The 13,530-nt window shown below is 50.8% G+C and overlaps 1 protein-coding gene and 1 long non-coding RNA gene across 6 annotated transcripts in view; both read right to left on the bottom strand.

The window, feature by feature from the left end:
- The window catches only part of LOC142823550 (uncharacterized), a 227,144-nt gene that overhangs the window by 120,850 nt on the left and 92,764 nt on the right, over positions 1-13,530 (bottom strand). The gene's annotated exons all lie outside the window — the stretch shown is intronic.
- Positions 1-13,530, bottom strand: part of LOC102449197 (protein strawberry notch homolog 1-like) — a 95,746-nt gene that overhangs the window by 12,847 nt on the left and 69,369 nt on the right. For 4 of the 5 annotated variants that reach the window (XR_012898734.1, XM_075914761.1, XM_075914758.1 and 1 more), the window contains 5 exons: positions 13,283-13,429; positions 13,086-13,180; positions 12,740-12,832; positions 11,954-12,091; positions 6,693-6,769 (listed from right to left, as the gene is read on the bottom strand). Coding sequence is in view for 4 of the 5 variants with exons in the window: in XM_075914761.1 (XP_075770876.1) it covers positions 6,693-6,769; positions 11,954-12,091; positions 12,740-12,832; positions 13,086-13,180; positions 13,283-13,429 (550 nt within the window). In the remaining variant the exon portion in view is untranslated. The remainder of the gene's footprint in view (positions 1-6,692; positions 6,770-11,953; positions 12,092-12,739; positions 12,833-13,085; positions 13,181-13,282; positions 13,430-13,530) is intronic. The other variant, XM_075914759.1, reaches the window with a different exon arrangement.

Genomic DNA, 13,530 nt, shown 5'->3' with positions numbered 1-13,530 from the left:
TCAGGCCCCCTTGAGATGGGGGAGACTGGGCCCCTAAACTCCAGCCCCTTCCCCATGGCTCTCCTCCATGCTCTCAGACAGCCAGCAACCAACTAACTAACTTCCAGCCCTGCCCCCCAGCCAGGGCAGCATTCCACCTTCCTTTGTTCCTCTCCATGGGGGGTGTCTGGCCACTGGTTTGCATAGTGACTCATCCTGTTTTGCTGGGTCGTGGTACCCACGGCAGCCAGTGGGGGTTCCCCCAGAGCCAGCAGCATAGAAACCAGCCATGTACCCCCACTACGTCACAGATGGACTTCCACTTCTTAAACTATACCTTTTTGTCCCTCTCTGCTTCTTTCACATGGTGGTTAAGCCACGGTGACTCTTTTTTAGGTCTCTTGCTATGTTTTTTAATTTGGGGTATACATTTAAGTTGGGCCTCTATTATGGTGTCTTTAAAAAGTTTCCATGCAGCTTTCAGGGATTTGGCTCTAGTCACTGTGCCTTTTAATTTCTGTTTAACTAACCTCCTCATTTTTGTGTAATTCCCCTTTTTGAAATTAAATGCCAGGGTGCTGGACTGCTGAGGTGTTCTTCCCACCACAGGAATGTTGAATGTTATTATATTACGGTCACTATCCCCAAGTGGTCCTGTAACGGTTATATCCTGGACCTGATCCTGCACTCCACTCAGGACTAAATCGAGAATTGACTCTCCCCTTGTGGGTTCCTGCACCAGCTGCTCCAAGAAACAGTCATTTAAGCCATTGAGAAATTTTATCTCCGCTTCTCTTCCTGAGGTGACATGTATCCAGTCAATATGGGGGTAATTAAAATCCCCCATTATTATAGCGTTCTTTATTTTGGTAGCCTCTCTACTCTCCCTCAGCATTTCAATGTCAGTATCGCTGTCCTGGTCAGGTGGTCGGTAATATATTCCTACTGCTAATTTCTTATTATTGGAGCATGGAATTACTATCCATAGCGATTCTATTGAACATGTTGATTCACTTAATATTTTTATTTCATTTGATTCTATGTTATCTTTCACATACAGTGCCACTCCGCCACCCACCCGGCCTGCTCTATCCTTTCGATATATTTTATAGCCCGGTATGATTGTGTCCCACAGATTTTCCTCATTCCACCAGGTTTCAGTGATGCCTATTATGTCAATCTCCTCCTTTAATACGAGGTACTCTAGTTCACCCATCTTATTAGTCAGACTCCTAGCATTTGTGTACAAGCACTTTAGAAATTTGCCACTGGTTATTTGTCTGCCCTTCCCTGATGCATTGGATTCCTTTGTATGCGGTTGTTTGTCTGCTCTGGCCCATGGTTTGCCCTCTCCCCTCCTCTCTTTCTGACTACAGCTTAGAGAATCTCTATCAATGGATTCTCCTCTAAGAGAAGTCTCCCTCTGATTTACATGCATCTCCGCACCAATCGGCTTTCCCCCATCTCCTAGTTTAAAAACTGCTCTACGGCCTTTTTAATGTTTAGTGCCAGCAGTCTGGTTCCACCCTGGTTTAGGTGGAGCCCATCCTTCCTGTATAGGCTCCCCCTCTCCCAGAAGTGTCCCCAGTTCCTAATAAATCCAAACCCCTCTTCCCTACACCATCGTCTCATCCACGCATTGAGACTCTGAAGCTCTGCCTGCCTATCTGGCCCTGCGCGTGGAACTGGAAGCATTTCCGAGAATGCCACCATAGGAGGTCCTGGATTTCAGTCTCTTTCCTAGCAGCCTAAATTTGGCCTCCAGGACATCTCTCCTACCCTTCCCTATGTCATTGGTACCGACATGTACCACGACCACATCTGCAGTGGACGCATGCGGAGCCTGGCGTGCTGTACCACGTAAGTGCACGCAGCCATTAGGCCCAAGAGGTGCATGCAAGTTCTGACTCTTGTCAGCAGGAACCTCTGCATGTCCCGAACCGCTGACTTGATCACCATGAAGCGTGATCTGGGGAGGGAGGCCATGGCCGTTGTTGAGTCCAGGTTGGCACTAACAATCTCTCTGACTGTGGAAGGCACCAGAGTTCACTTGGGTACGTTCAGTAGCAGGCCCAGTTCCTGAAAGAGCTTTTGGGCCAGGGTGATGTGGGCCCGCACCTGGTTGGCAGAACGCCTCTGTAGGAGCCGGTCGTCTAAGTATGGGAACACCTGGACTCCCCATTTTCTGAGTGCAGCGGCTACGACCACCATGCACTTTGTGAAGACCCTGGGTGCCGTAGACAGCCCAAAGGGGAGGGCCATGAATGGAAAGTGGTCCCCGCCCACCGTGAAGCGGAGGACTCGTTGGTGATGAAGCACTATGGAGATGTGAAAGTATGCGTCTTTCAAATCGAGGGCAGCATACCAGTCTTCGGGGGCTAGCGATGGGATTATGGATGCCAGAGTCACCATCTTGAATTTCTTCATGACGATGAAGGCGTTGAGACCCCGCAAATCCAGATTGGGATAAAACCCACCCTTGGCCTTGGGATCCAGGAAACAACAGGAATAGAATCCCCTGCCCACTACCCCCAGGGAGACCAGCTCTGCGGCCCCCCCAAGGAGAGGAGCGGGAGCACCTCTTCCTGCAAGAGAAGCTTGTGAGGGGGATCCCTGAAAAGGGAGGGGGTGAGCAGAGGGGGACAGAATATCCCCTTCCCACCGTTTCCAGGACCCAGGGGTCCGAGGTGATAAGATTCCCAGGCCCAGTGGAAAGGAAATAATCGGTCCCGAAAGGGGAGGGATGAGGCTGGTACACTGACCTCGGGCGTACCTGCAAAACCCTTGATGGGGTCCTGTGGGTTTACTAGGGGGCCCTTGACCCTGGTCCGGCCTGGGATGGTGCCTGCCATTCCTCCCATTGCTGTCGGAAGTCAGGCCTCACGCCCTGCTGGGGGTGTCTAGGGGCTTTAGAGTGGCTCAGTTGTCCTTGAGATCGTGCCGACGCTGATCGGTCTGCTCAGAAAACAAGGAAGGACCCTCAAAGGGGAGGTCCTGTAAGGTATTTCGCAGCTCGGGGGGCACACCTGAACCGTGCAGCCAAGAGCTGCGGAGCATGACCAGTCCAGTAGCCATGGCCCGCGCGTGGCCTCATTGGAAACGGCCTGGAGGGCAGCCCTAGATATTGCCCTGCCTTCCTCTGAGAGGACTCTGAACTCGGGTCGGGAGTCTCTGGGGAGCAGCTCCGTAAATGTATCCAGGGAGGCCCAGGTGTTGTATGCATAGTGAGAGGAAGGGGGGACGTTTGGGGGTTGCATACAGGGGGGCACTCAGTGCCCGGAAGTTACTGGTTTAATGTGACACAGGTGGGGAGTTTGTTGTTGCAGAGAACAGCCCAGAATTGGAGCAGCAGCATCTGGTACCCTGGTGACCCTGGCCCTGCTCAGAGGACACAGCTGGTTCTGGCCAGATGACAGACAACGGGCTGCAGAGAGGGACCCCGGCAACTGGCCCAGCTGGTCCCAGCGAGGGGAGAACATTGGACGGAGGAGAGGAGGCAGAGAAGAGAGGGGCCAGGTGACCCACTTACCTGGAGAGAGACAATGCACAGGGGAGGGGCTGTAGCTGGGGATATTGGAGGCTCTGCTGGGAGACTGGGGGCTGTTTTGGGGGGCAGAGCAGAGCAGGCAGGACTCAGCTGGCTGCAGGAGAGACTGACGTGTGGGCTGAGGGCCCAGGCCTACTGGCCTGAGAGATCCGTTGCTCTGTTCAAAGCTCAATAAACCCTCCTGTTTGGTGCTGGCTGATAGTTGCTCTGGTCTAGAGAACAGGGTGGCGCTATTCCTTCTGGGAGCGGAGGCCTCGGGGGTCCAGAGGAAGTGGACCCCCCCGAAGGGGCTCACGGCAGAGGCAGGCGGCTGAAGGCCATGAGAGGCACCGTCCCAGAGGCGGAGGGGCGGACCCCCCAGGTGAGAGTGGGCACCCCACGAGAGGGTCGCTGCACTGGAGTGGACTCCCTGAGAAAGGGCTCTCTCACTGCCGCTGGAGTGGAGTGGGCTCCCCGAGAAGGGGCTGCTGCACTGGAGAGGGGGCATCCGCCCAGGAGCCGAGGGGCCAAGTGTGGACACGACCTGTGAGCCGTGACACACAGCGAGACAGCAGAACCTGCTGGTTCGCTATGCGAAATGGTAGGCCTCCCAACGTGTAGGCCTTCCTGCCTAACAGGTCCATACGCTTAGCATCCCTGTTCTTGGGGGTGGTGCTCGGCTGGCCCTGCCTCTCCCTTTGGTTCACGGCCTGAACAACCAGGGACCCTGGGGGCAGATGGAAGAACAGGTATTCATTTCCTTCTTGGGACACGAAGTACCGCCGCTCGGCTCTTATCTGTCGGCGGAATCGAGGTCGGAGTCTGTCAAAGGGTCTTCGATATTTTGGCCACCGTTTTATTGATGGGAAGAGCCACTCTGGTGGGGGCATCCAACTGTAAGATGTCCACAGGGTCGGAGTCCTCAGACACCGTTTCGACCTGGATCCCCAAGCTTTGGGCCAGGCACCTAAGTAGGTCTTCATGTGTCCTCAAATCCATGGAAGGGAGCGTGTCACCTAGGACCTCATCAGGGGAGAACGATGACGACCCCTTTGGCCCCATCTTGGCAGGACCCTCAGCCTGTGAGGCCACTGACGATGGCCCTGCGGTTGGGCTGGCCCTCCCAACCCTCGGGCTCCGAGATGTCTGGCTCAGGGGGAAGTCACTGCCCCGATGTGGGGGAACGGGTCAGAGGGGTTGCCGAGGGGGGTCCCCTGGACCGAGAGAAGACCGACTCCAGCCTAGAGGGGGCTACATCCTGGGGGGGTGGTAGGACCACAGGGTCCAGAAGGGCCATTGTGGGGCCCGAGAAGACCGGGCCTGCTGCATCATCGGTACCGGGAGCAGTTGCGTCCATTGCTGCTGGTGGGCAGAGGCACTGCGGTGCTGCGACCGGTGGGAGTAAAACCAGTGCCGTGACCTGGATCTGGACCCGGATTCCCTCGAGGACCAGACCGACTCCGCCTCCGAGTCGGTGAAGTACTCCGACGCCAACCAGGGTGGAGCAGAGGCAGACACTGTTGAGGACCTTGCTGCCACTGGGGCGTGCCGAGCCATCGACTCCGGTTTTCCCCAGTGCCGGCGGGGAGGAGGTGGCCCATGCACGGGGCCTGGATGATGCCGGCAGACGCGGTGGTCGGTGCCTCGCTAGACCCGTGACCTGGTGCCAGTTCCGGTGCTGCGGGGCGGGGTAGACACCGCAGCTGGGGCGGTCTGGGAAGAGCGCTGCCTCTTGGGTCTGGTGCCCTAGGCTCCGATCGGTGTGGACCGAGGTCCCGATCCTGTCCGGAAGCTGGTACCAACGAAGAGGAAGGGGACAACTCAATAAGGTCCCTGGCCGCCTCAAATGCCTCCGGAGTTGAAGGCTCCGGGAAATTGCCCACCAGACTAGGGTCCCAGTGCGGGCTGGGCCTTCTGCCCAACCTCAGCGCCCGATGGTGCCATGTGCCCCACTGGAGGGCGCATGGAGGGCACGTGCCATGGGGGCGACCTGCCCCTGCTGGGCCTCCTCTTCTTCTGAGGCACTGGGGACTGGGAACGGTGCCGAGGTCTGCGTGGTGCCGGGGAGGGACACGTGCGGCTCGAAGGCTCCTGCACCGAGGCCGGTGCACTTGGCGTCGCCGGTGCTGGGTCCAACCGCCTCTCCATTAAGATAATCTTCAGGCGTGGACTGGTGCTCCCGCTTCGTTCGCGGTTTAAACTCCTTGCAGGTCTTGCAGGCCTCAGACAAGTGAGCCTCGCCCAGGCACTTAAGGCAGGCAGAGTGCGGGTCACCGCAAGGCATAGGTCGCTGGCACCATTCGCAGGGTTTGAAGCCCTGGGGGCCGGGCACGCCCTGCTGCACACGCAGAGCAAGGAGCACTGCGGGCCCTTAGCACTACCAAACAGTACTTAGCACTAAGAAAACAGCACTTAGCAACTAATCAGGAACAGATATGGTCAAACTGATAAAACTGGAACAGGAACAAAGAACTTGAGAACAAGTTAACTGCTAAAGGGCCCTTGCCAGATAAGAGCAAGAACACATTCCAATGACCTTCAGGAGTGGTAAGAAGGAACTGGGGGGAGGGGGGGGTTTGCAGAGCCAGCAGGGGTATATATTGGCCAGTATACCGGCGCCAGTATACCCCAGGGGGCTCCCCTGCTGGGCCAACGGGTACTGCTGAGGGAAAAATTTCTGACTACACGTGCACGCGGCGCGCACACACCTACATGGAATGGGCATGAGCAAGCACTCGAAGAACTAAAGTTGTGTAGTTTAATCATCTCAACTCTGAATCGCACTAAAGTTACTGATTTTACATTTTTTCAAGTTAGTTATATCCACTATATCCCCACATATCACTCTGTGTTTACCAAAGCATGAGAGATACTTTTAGTCCTTCTGAGTTATTACAAAATTTCTTCATTATGCCCCCTTTGAACTAAAAAGTGAAGTCTGAAAAGAAGGTCATAGTTTCATCTCTCTCTTGTAAAGGTAAGAAGTTGCAGATTACCACTTGGACTGTTGACTTTGAGACTCCTTCAGAAATTACATGACGTGACCAATATTAGCCTTGGCATTTTTATGGAGATATGGACGAAAAGTTGATACATTTAACAGCAGACTCCTGGTCCAAGTGATAAAGTAGTAGATTTAGTCAAACACCTTGGTAGAAAACGTGTTTATATAGAGAGAAATACTAACCAATAAGCATGGGTACAAGTCTCTGCCGACGAATTGTACTGCTCTAGCCAATGTGGTAGAGCATCTTCAGAAGGTACCTGAAAAGCCATTTAAAAGTTTTATTAAAACATAAATGTGGCTTCTGAAAACTACAGAATAGCACACAGTATTTTGCTTGTGGCAACAGATAACACTGATGCGCTTTTTTTGGAGTACTAAATATGAACAATCCAAGTTATAATACCCTGCAAGCATTTTGGTACAGCCATGGTAAAACCAGAAATCCTGCTAAGGATGTAAATAAAAGCTTAGATATAGTAGAATCTCTGGGTACGTCTAGACTACAGGGTTTTGTTGACAGAAGTTTTGTTGACAGATACTGTTGACAAAACTTCTGTCGACAAAGAGCGTCTAGACTACATCCAGTTCTGTTGACAAAGCAAGCCGCTTTGTTGACATAACAGTGTGGACGCAAAGGACAGTGTAGATGCAATAATGCCATCTATCGACAGAACTCTGTTGACAAAAGGCGTTATTCCTCGTAGAATGAGGTTTACATATGTCGACAAAACTGCTGAGTTCTGTTGACGTTATGTCAACATAACTCAAAGGCAGTGTGGACGCAGGTATAGTTTTGTCGACAAAAGTCCACTTTTGTCGACAAAACCCTGTAGTCTAGACACACCCTCACTGACAGATACCTGTAGATCCCAGAATCTCATTTATAAAGTGATAAACTCAGACATCACAATTCAGTACGCTTTGTTCACTTCGTCTTACGCTATGCTTCTAAGTTCTTAACACTTCACAGTTAACTTGCCTATGAAAACACTGGCTACTAAAAGGAATTGTGTCGGTGAGATGAACTTGAAGGAAAAATGAAAGGGTTAATATCAGTAATTTAGAACAGTGTCTCTCAAAGCGCGGCCCACGGACCACTAGTGGTCCGTGGCCGCCTCCCACATGGTCTGTGGCTCCAGCTAATCCCTCCTCAGCGGGGAGTCCGCCAAACAGCCATGAAGAAAGCCCTAACCCGCCAGACCGGCTCAAAAGGGAGAGCGGCACAAGCAGCTCCACGCTGCGATTTCGCGCTTCCCTCCCGCCCAGCTCGCTGGAGGAACGCCAGCGTAATGATGGGCTTTCCCTGCTGCTCTCATTGGCTGGAATTGCAGCCAATGGGAGCAGCGGGAGACCATGCTTGGGACCCACCAAGATGGGGAGCCAGGTAAGCAGCCCCCCCTTTCCCAGACCCTGCACCCCAATCCCCTTCATTCCCCCCTCCCGCCAAGATCCCCCCACCCCCAGCTTGCTCCTACACCACGGCTGGGCAAAAGATATTTTTTGTATCCCCGCTCGGCACTCAGGAAAGCCGGCTGCAGGGCCACCTGTGTGTTTCTGAACCCTGGGCGCCTGGAGGGAGGGGGAGAGACTTCTCATGCTGCCCCCGCCCCCAGTAGCTTCCATTGGCCATTTCCAGCCAATAGCAGCTGCCTGTTTACAGGACAGGCAGCATGTAAAGTGCCCCTCTGCCCTCATCCCCCGGGCCTCACAGCATTCAGTTCAGAGCAGTAAACGTGGCGCCTGCAATTGCTCTGAGCACGTACAGGGGCTGGAAGGCAGGGACCCTGGCTAAGGAATCTGCTGGGCTGCTGGCTGGGAGCCAGGTAATGTGTCCCAGCCAGAGTGAGCCCCTCCCTCCCCCAAACCTCTGCCCCCTACCTCATGGGGGGTGGGGAGATAGAAAAAAGGGATAGAGAGTAAGACAGAGAATATCTTATTTCCTCCTATATAAAACCTCTCTATCCCACTCACTGGCAGCCCTGTCCCACACACTGAACCCCTCATTTTTGTCCCCACCCCAGAGCCGGGAGGGGGGTTGGTTTCTACAATACCCACTAACTCTGGAACCCTAGAAATGTAAATCTGGTCTATGGGAAGCCCTGAACCTCAGTCCTCCCTGTTCCTTCCACTCATCCCATGGGGCTGGAGCACCAGAGGAGTGAGGTGTCTCAGTTGGGGCACATCAGTGAGAGTTGGGGGTTTGGGGAGGAGCCATTCCGGCACCCCTTCCAGCTGCCATCAGGCACCCCCCCATAGGTTGGCGCCCCGGGCAGCTGCCCGGCTAGCTCCCCCTTAATCTGGCCCTGCCTGCACCCCCCCCCCCACACACCCACTGGCCAAACAGCTACCCCCACCCTGCTCCAGCATCCACTGTTGCTCTTGCACGCTCTCTCCCCCCCCGGCCAGACACCCTATTCTCAGCCTGCTTCCGCACCCTACCCTAGCGATGTAATAGTGTAGTCGATTAACTGATATGCAAAAGCTTATAGGTTAATATTAGAGACTATACGCATTTCCCCCCTTCCCCCACCAGTTATTTTTTAGCAGGGTGGCCAGCAGCCTGGCTTAATCCTGACTCGTGCTGGGTCTGGCACCTACCCCCGCTGTGGCTCTGTATTTAAAGTGCATTAGGAGCCAGGTGGGCATTAGGAGCCCGGCTCAGTTCCAGCTCGTGCCAGGTCCAGGAACTCAGATCCCACCTGGACAGAGGCTGCTGCCACCCCACACGCTGGTCTGTGAGGGGAGCTGGTTTTTAAATGGGCTCCCCTTGCAGACCAGCTCCCACCTGGGCACCCTGTGCTGCTGCCTCTGATACAGGGGCAGGGTGCTCCTTGGGAGTGAGGCCCACTGGCTGCCGGCCCCGCCCCCACAGATTATAGAATAGTCGAGTAACCGATAAGAATTCATGAGGTTACTCGACTATTCAATTAACTGATATTTAACATCCCTACCCTACCCCTCACCCAGTGGTGCTGGAGCACCAGAGGAGTCTCAGTTGGGGGCCACATCAGTGAGGGGGTTGGGGGGAGTTTTTTTGCTTCTCACTTGTGTGGTCCCCAACTGATGTTTCTGTGGATCAGTGGCCCCTGACCCAAAAAAGGTTCCCCACCGCTGCCATAAATAAAGAAAACATTGAAACCTTGTGTGTTGGACATAAATTAATATTTTACTTCATTTAAAATGAAGTTTGATAAACTAACACAAGAAAGTTAACACAATCTATTTAATAATTTAAATTAAACTGTTCTCCCCAGCTGCAGCACTAGCAAAATGGTTCGGGTGTAATTAACGGTGAGTTTCCATTAACAAATGAGGCCTCTGATGATAGAACAAGAAGCAATGGGCTTAAACTGCAGCAAGGGAGGTTTAGGTTGGACATTAGGAAAAAGTTCCTAACTGTCAGGGTGGTCAAACACTGGAATAAATTGCCCAGGAAGCTTGCGGAATCTCCATCTCTGGAGATATTTAAGAGTAGGTTGGACAGACACCTGTCAGGGATGGTCTAGACTGTGCTGGGTCCTGCCGGGAGGGCAGGGGACTGGACTCAATGACCTCTCGAGGTCCCTTCCAGGTCTAGTGTTCTATGAGTCTATAACTGGTGATCTGTGGAAAGGTTTGCTTTGAGCCAGGTGGTCCATGGGCCAGAGAGTTTGAGATCCACTGGTCTAGATGATCTCTAATGAGCCATGCCATGATGATTCAAGCTTTACATTCTTTCATTTGGTTAGTCCTCCTTAGTGGCTTTTCAGGAGTCCAATGTGGTGCTTCTGTTATCCCTGTCTAACTTGTGCTTGCTTAGTTAATATCGGGCTTAGCACCCAGAGACACTTTGAAATGAAAAATATCGTAATTGCTATCCAAAATGGACTCTCTTTCTCTCCGTCTCCTGCCATTATCCCTCCTTCACCAGCCCTTCCTCTAGCTAGTGACCATGCCAGCATGATGGCCTGGGGCCAAGGGAATTAGACAAAGCTGTCCTTGCAGGGGCACACACTGTGATGTGACTGCAACTGGCTTTCTTCCTTGCTGGACCCTAATGCTGAGTTTCTGTGCTGTGTTTAAATTAAATGCCACCAGCTCAGCTAGAAATGCAAATCCTGGGTTTGCTTCCAAACCTGGGGCTAGAACATCCCTTTCCTTTGTATTCTGTGGAGGGGCTGAAAAAGCAGGACATCTGTCCCTTTGGCCCAAAATCACCTCTGCAGAAGCAGCTCTGCTGGAACTTGGAGCGATTAGGACTCAGTTTCAAGGGGAGGTGGCCAGCTGGGGTCTCAGCTGCAGGGTTTTTGGTGCAAGTGGGACTAGAGCAGGGGTGGCCAACCCGTTAGAGACGAAGAGCCAAAATAGCGGTGGATAGAGTGCGAAGAGCCACGTACCGTGTGTGTGTGGGGGGGGGGGGGGGGGGGGGGGGGGCAGTTGTTGAGGGGAGAAAAAAAAGCACCACACCACACCGCACCAGGGAAAATAGGTGCCGGTACAGCATCCTGGAGCATGCCATCACAAAAAAGCACTGGGAAGGGGTGAGGTGCAAGCTCTGGGAGGGAATCTGGGTGCAGGAGGAAGTGAAGAAGAGGATGCTGGCTCAGGGAGGGGGCTCCAGGCTGGAGAGTGTTGGGGTCAGGTGGAGGGTTGTGGTGCTGAGCAAGCCGCAGGGTTGTGGGTGTGAGGGTGCAGGAGTTTGGGCTGGGATGCATGAGGGGCTCAGGGCAGGGAGGCTGGGAGTATGATGGGCTCAGGGCACAGGTTTGCAGTGTGTGGATGGTGCAGGAGTGTTGTGGCAGAAGACTGGGGATGCAGGACTTTGGGGATGTGAGGCGCTCAGGACAGGGGGTTCCAGTGTATGATAGGCTCAGGATTGGGGTCTGGGGGGGTGCAGGAGTGTTATGATGCTGCAGCCAGATGGGGGCTTGGCAGCCAAGCTTAATTTTTAAATAAAATATTACGTCAACACAAACTGCTTCAGTGTTGTCTTTATTTCTGAGAAGGGCAGGGAACCTTTTTTAAGTCAGGGGTCACTGACCCACAGAAAAGTCAGTCGGGTGTCACACAAGTGAGATGCAAAACACCCCCCCCCCCAAGCCTCACTAATGTGGCCCCAACTGTGCTGGGGATGCTGAGGCAGGGTACTCGTGGGACAGGGGGCGGGTCTGGCCACTGTGCTAGGTTATGGAAAAAAAGTCTTAATGGAATGACTGATGTTTTCTTAAGTTTTTACAGATGAAGAGCACTATTTGGTTAGGCAGGTTTGCAAAGCCCTAGAGAGCTCTTTGGATAAAAGTAACTATAGGCTTGTACTAGATGAAGTTTACTGCATAAACATTAGCTAAGTATTTCTTTAACTTGCCACCATACTGTGTGTGGAGAGACATGGGTTTTGAAAAATCCTGCACCTTCTTTTACCACAAAGCAACTACTTTAAGTAAATTGATTTAAAACATTACCTTCTTATATTTCTTTTTCATGTCTGTATACATTTCCAATTTGAGTTGTTTCCCAGTGTTTGGTCTGTATACTAAGAAAAGCTTCTTTTTGGGATTCACTTCCTTTACCAAGATGGCAGTTTTCTTATTATTTCTCATCTGGAAAAAATATTTTACAAGTTTAAACATGGACAGTGTCTTTTCTAAATAATCACGCATTCAGTAAGTGCAAACAGAAGCAGATGTGTTGAATGGCTATCCAGATTCTAATAAGGATTCATTTCACCAAGTACACTTTGACTGTCCACCTGTATTACAATGTTTTCTATACACATATTGGTTCACACCTAAAAAGAGTAAAGAGAATCAATATGACACAACAGGGTGTGTATTATGGTGTAGTAATGACATGCCTTAACGGTAGTTTGACCCAAGGTGAAAGGTAGTGCACTGCCTTCCAAGAGGTGTGTTATGATCACCATAATCCACACCCTAGTGAGAGCTTATACACCACTTTCATCTTAAAGAGTTAGTGTTAAGTTGTCAACCCTTGATTAGAAAGTTACATAAACCACAAAATCATTCTTAAAATGAAGTTGTCCATTTATAAAAATGTGAAAGCATTTTGCAAAACTGATAAACAAGTGATTATATTGGATTGAACATAAATTTGTTTAAACTTCAACATTCACTTTATACATTTAATGTGAAATAAATTAAGTTATTGGGGAAGCCCTAAAATTGTTCTGTTTGATTAAAAATGCATCTGAGAAATATGAAAAGAACATTTTGATGATAGATTCTCACTTGTGAAGATAAATAAAATCCATCATCTGGTCCAGTTTGCTCAGTCCAAATCTTAGTTGCTTCTTCCCAAGACATTCCTCTTTCTACACTGATCTAGTAGGGACATTAACAGAAGGGTGCATAAACATCACATTTTGGAACAATTATTGAGATTACATAAAACAATTAAATCAAAACCATTAACAGTGCTTTTTACAAGACAAGGAACTTTATTCTTTCAGTAATATGTTTACAAACCTCCATAGTGGAATGCTAAGTCTCAAATTAAGAACAGACGTTTCAAATTAAAGGATTTTCAAGGAAAACTAAAGGCATGGCAGTTTGAAAAAACATGCAATTAACTTACTGTGTATAATTCTACATGGCCAGAGGTAGAATATCCTGGAGTTAAGAACTTCTTCGCATCTGCCTTTCTGACCTTCTCATCCCCAGAACCCAGATCTTAAAAACAAAAAAAACAACAAAAAAAAAAAACCCAGGAACAAACAGAAGAGTTTATGTAAGAGAAGCAGATTAAGGAGCATAAAAAAAAAATTAACCTACCTAAAATACCCATGTCATATCTTCCATTCTTCTTAGCATTTTGTATAACTGCATTTAACGTATCAGAGAAATACTGGAATAAAGCATTCTGTTGCTGCACCTCCATACCCAGAATTCTATTCAAGAATTTTCCTATATTGTTGTAATCTAAAAAGAATCACATATGATGTGTAAAGCACACAGTTTAGGAAAGAATACTGATGCAAGTGAAATCCTAAATAAGAATTAAAATGTTTTAAAAAATTAAC

Source organism: Pelodiscus sinensis, unplaced genomic scaffold, assembly GCF_049634645.1.
Source record: "Pelodiscus sinensis isolate JC-2024 unplaced genomic scaffold, ASM4963464v1 ctg43, whole genome shotgun sequence".
NCBI classification, from domain to species: Eukaryota; Metazoa; Chordata; order Testudines; family Trionychidae; genus Pelodiscus; species Pelodiscus sinensis.
The sequence above is the reverse complement of the archived record's forward strand: the minus strand, read 5'-3'. Positions and strand labels throughout refer to the sequence as shown.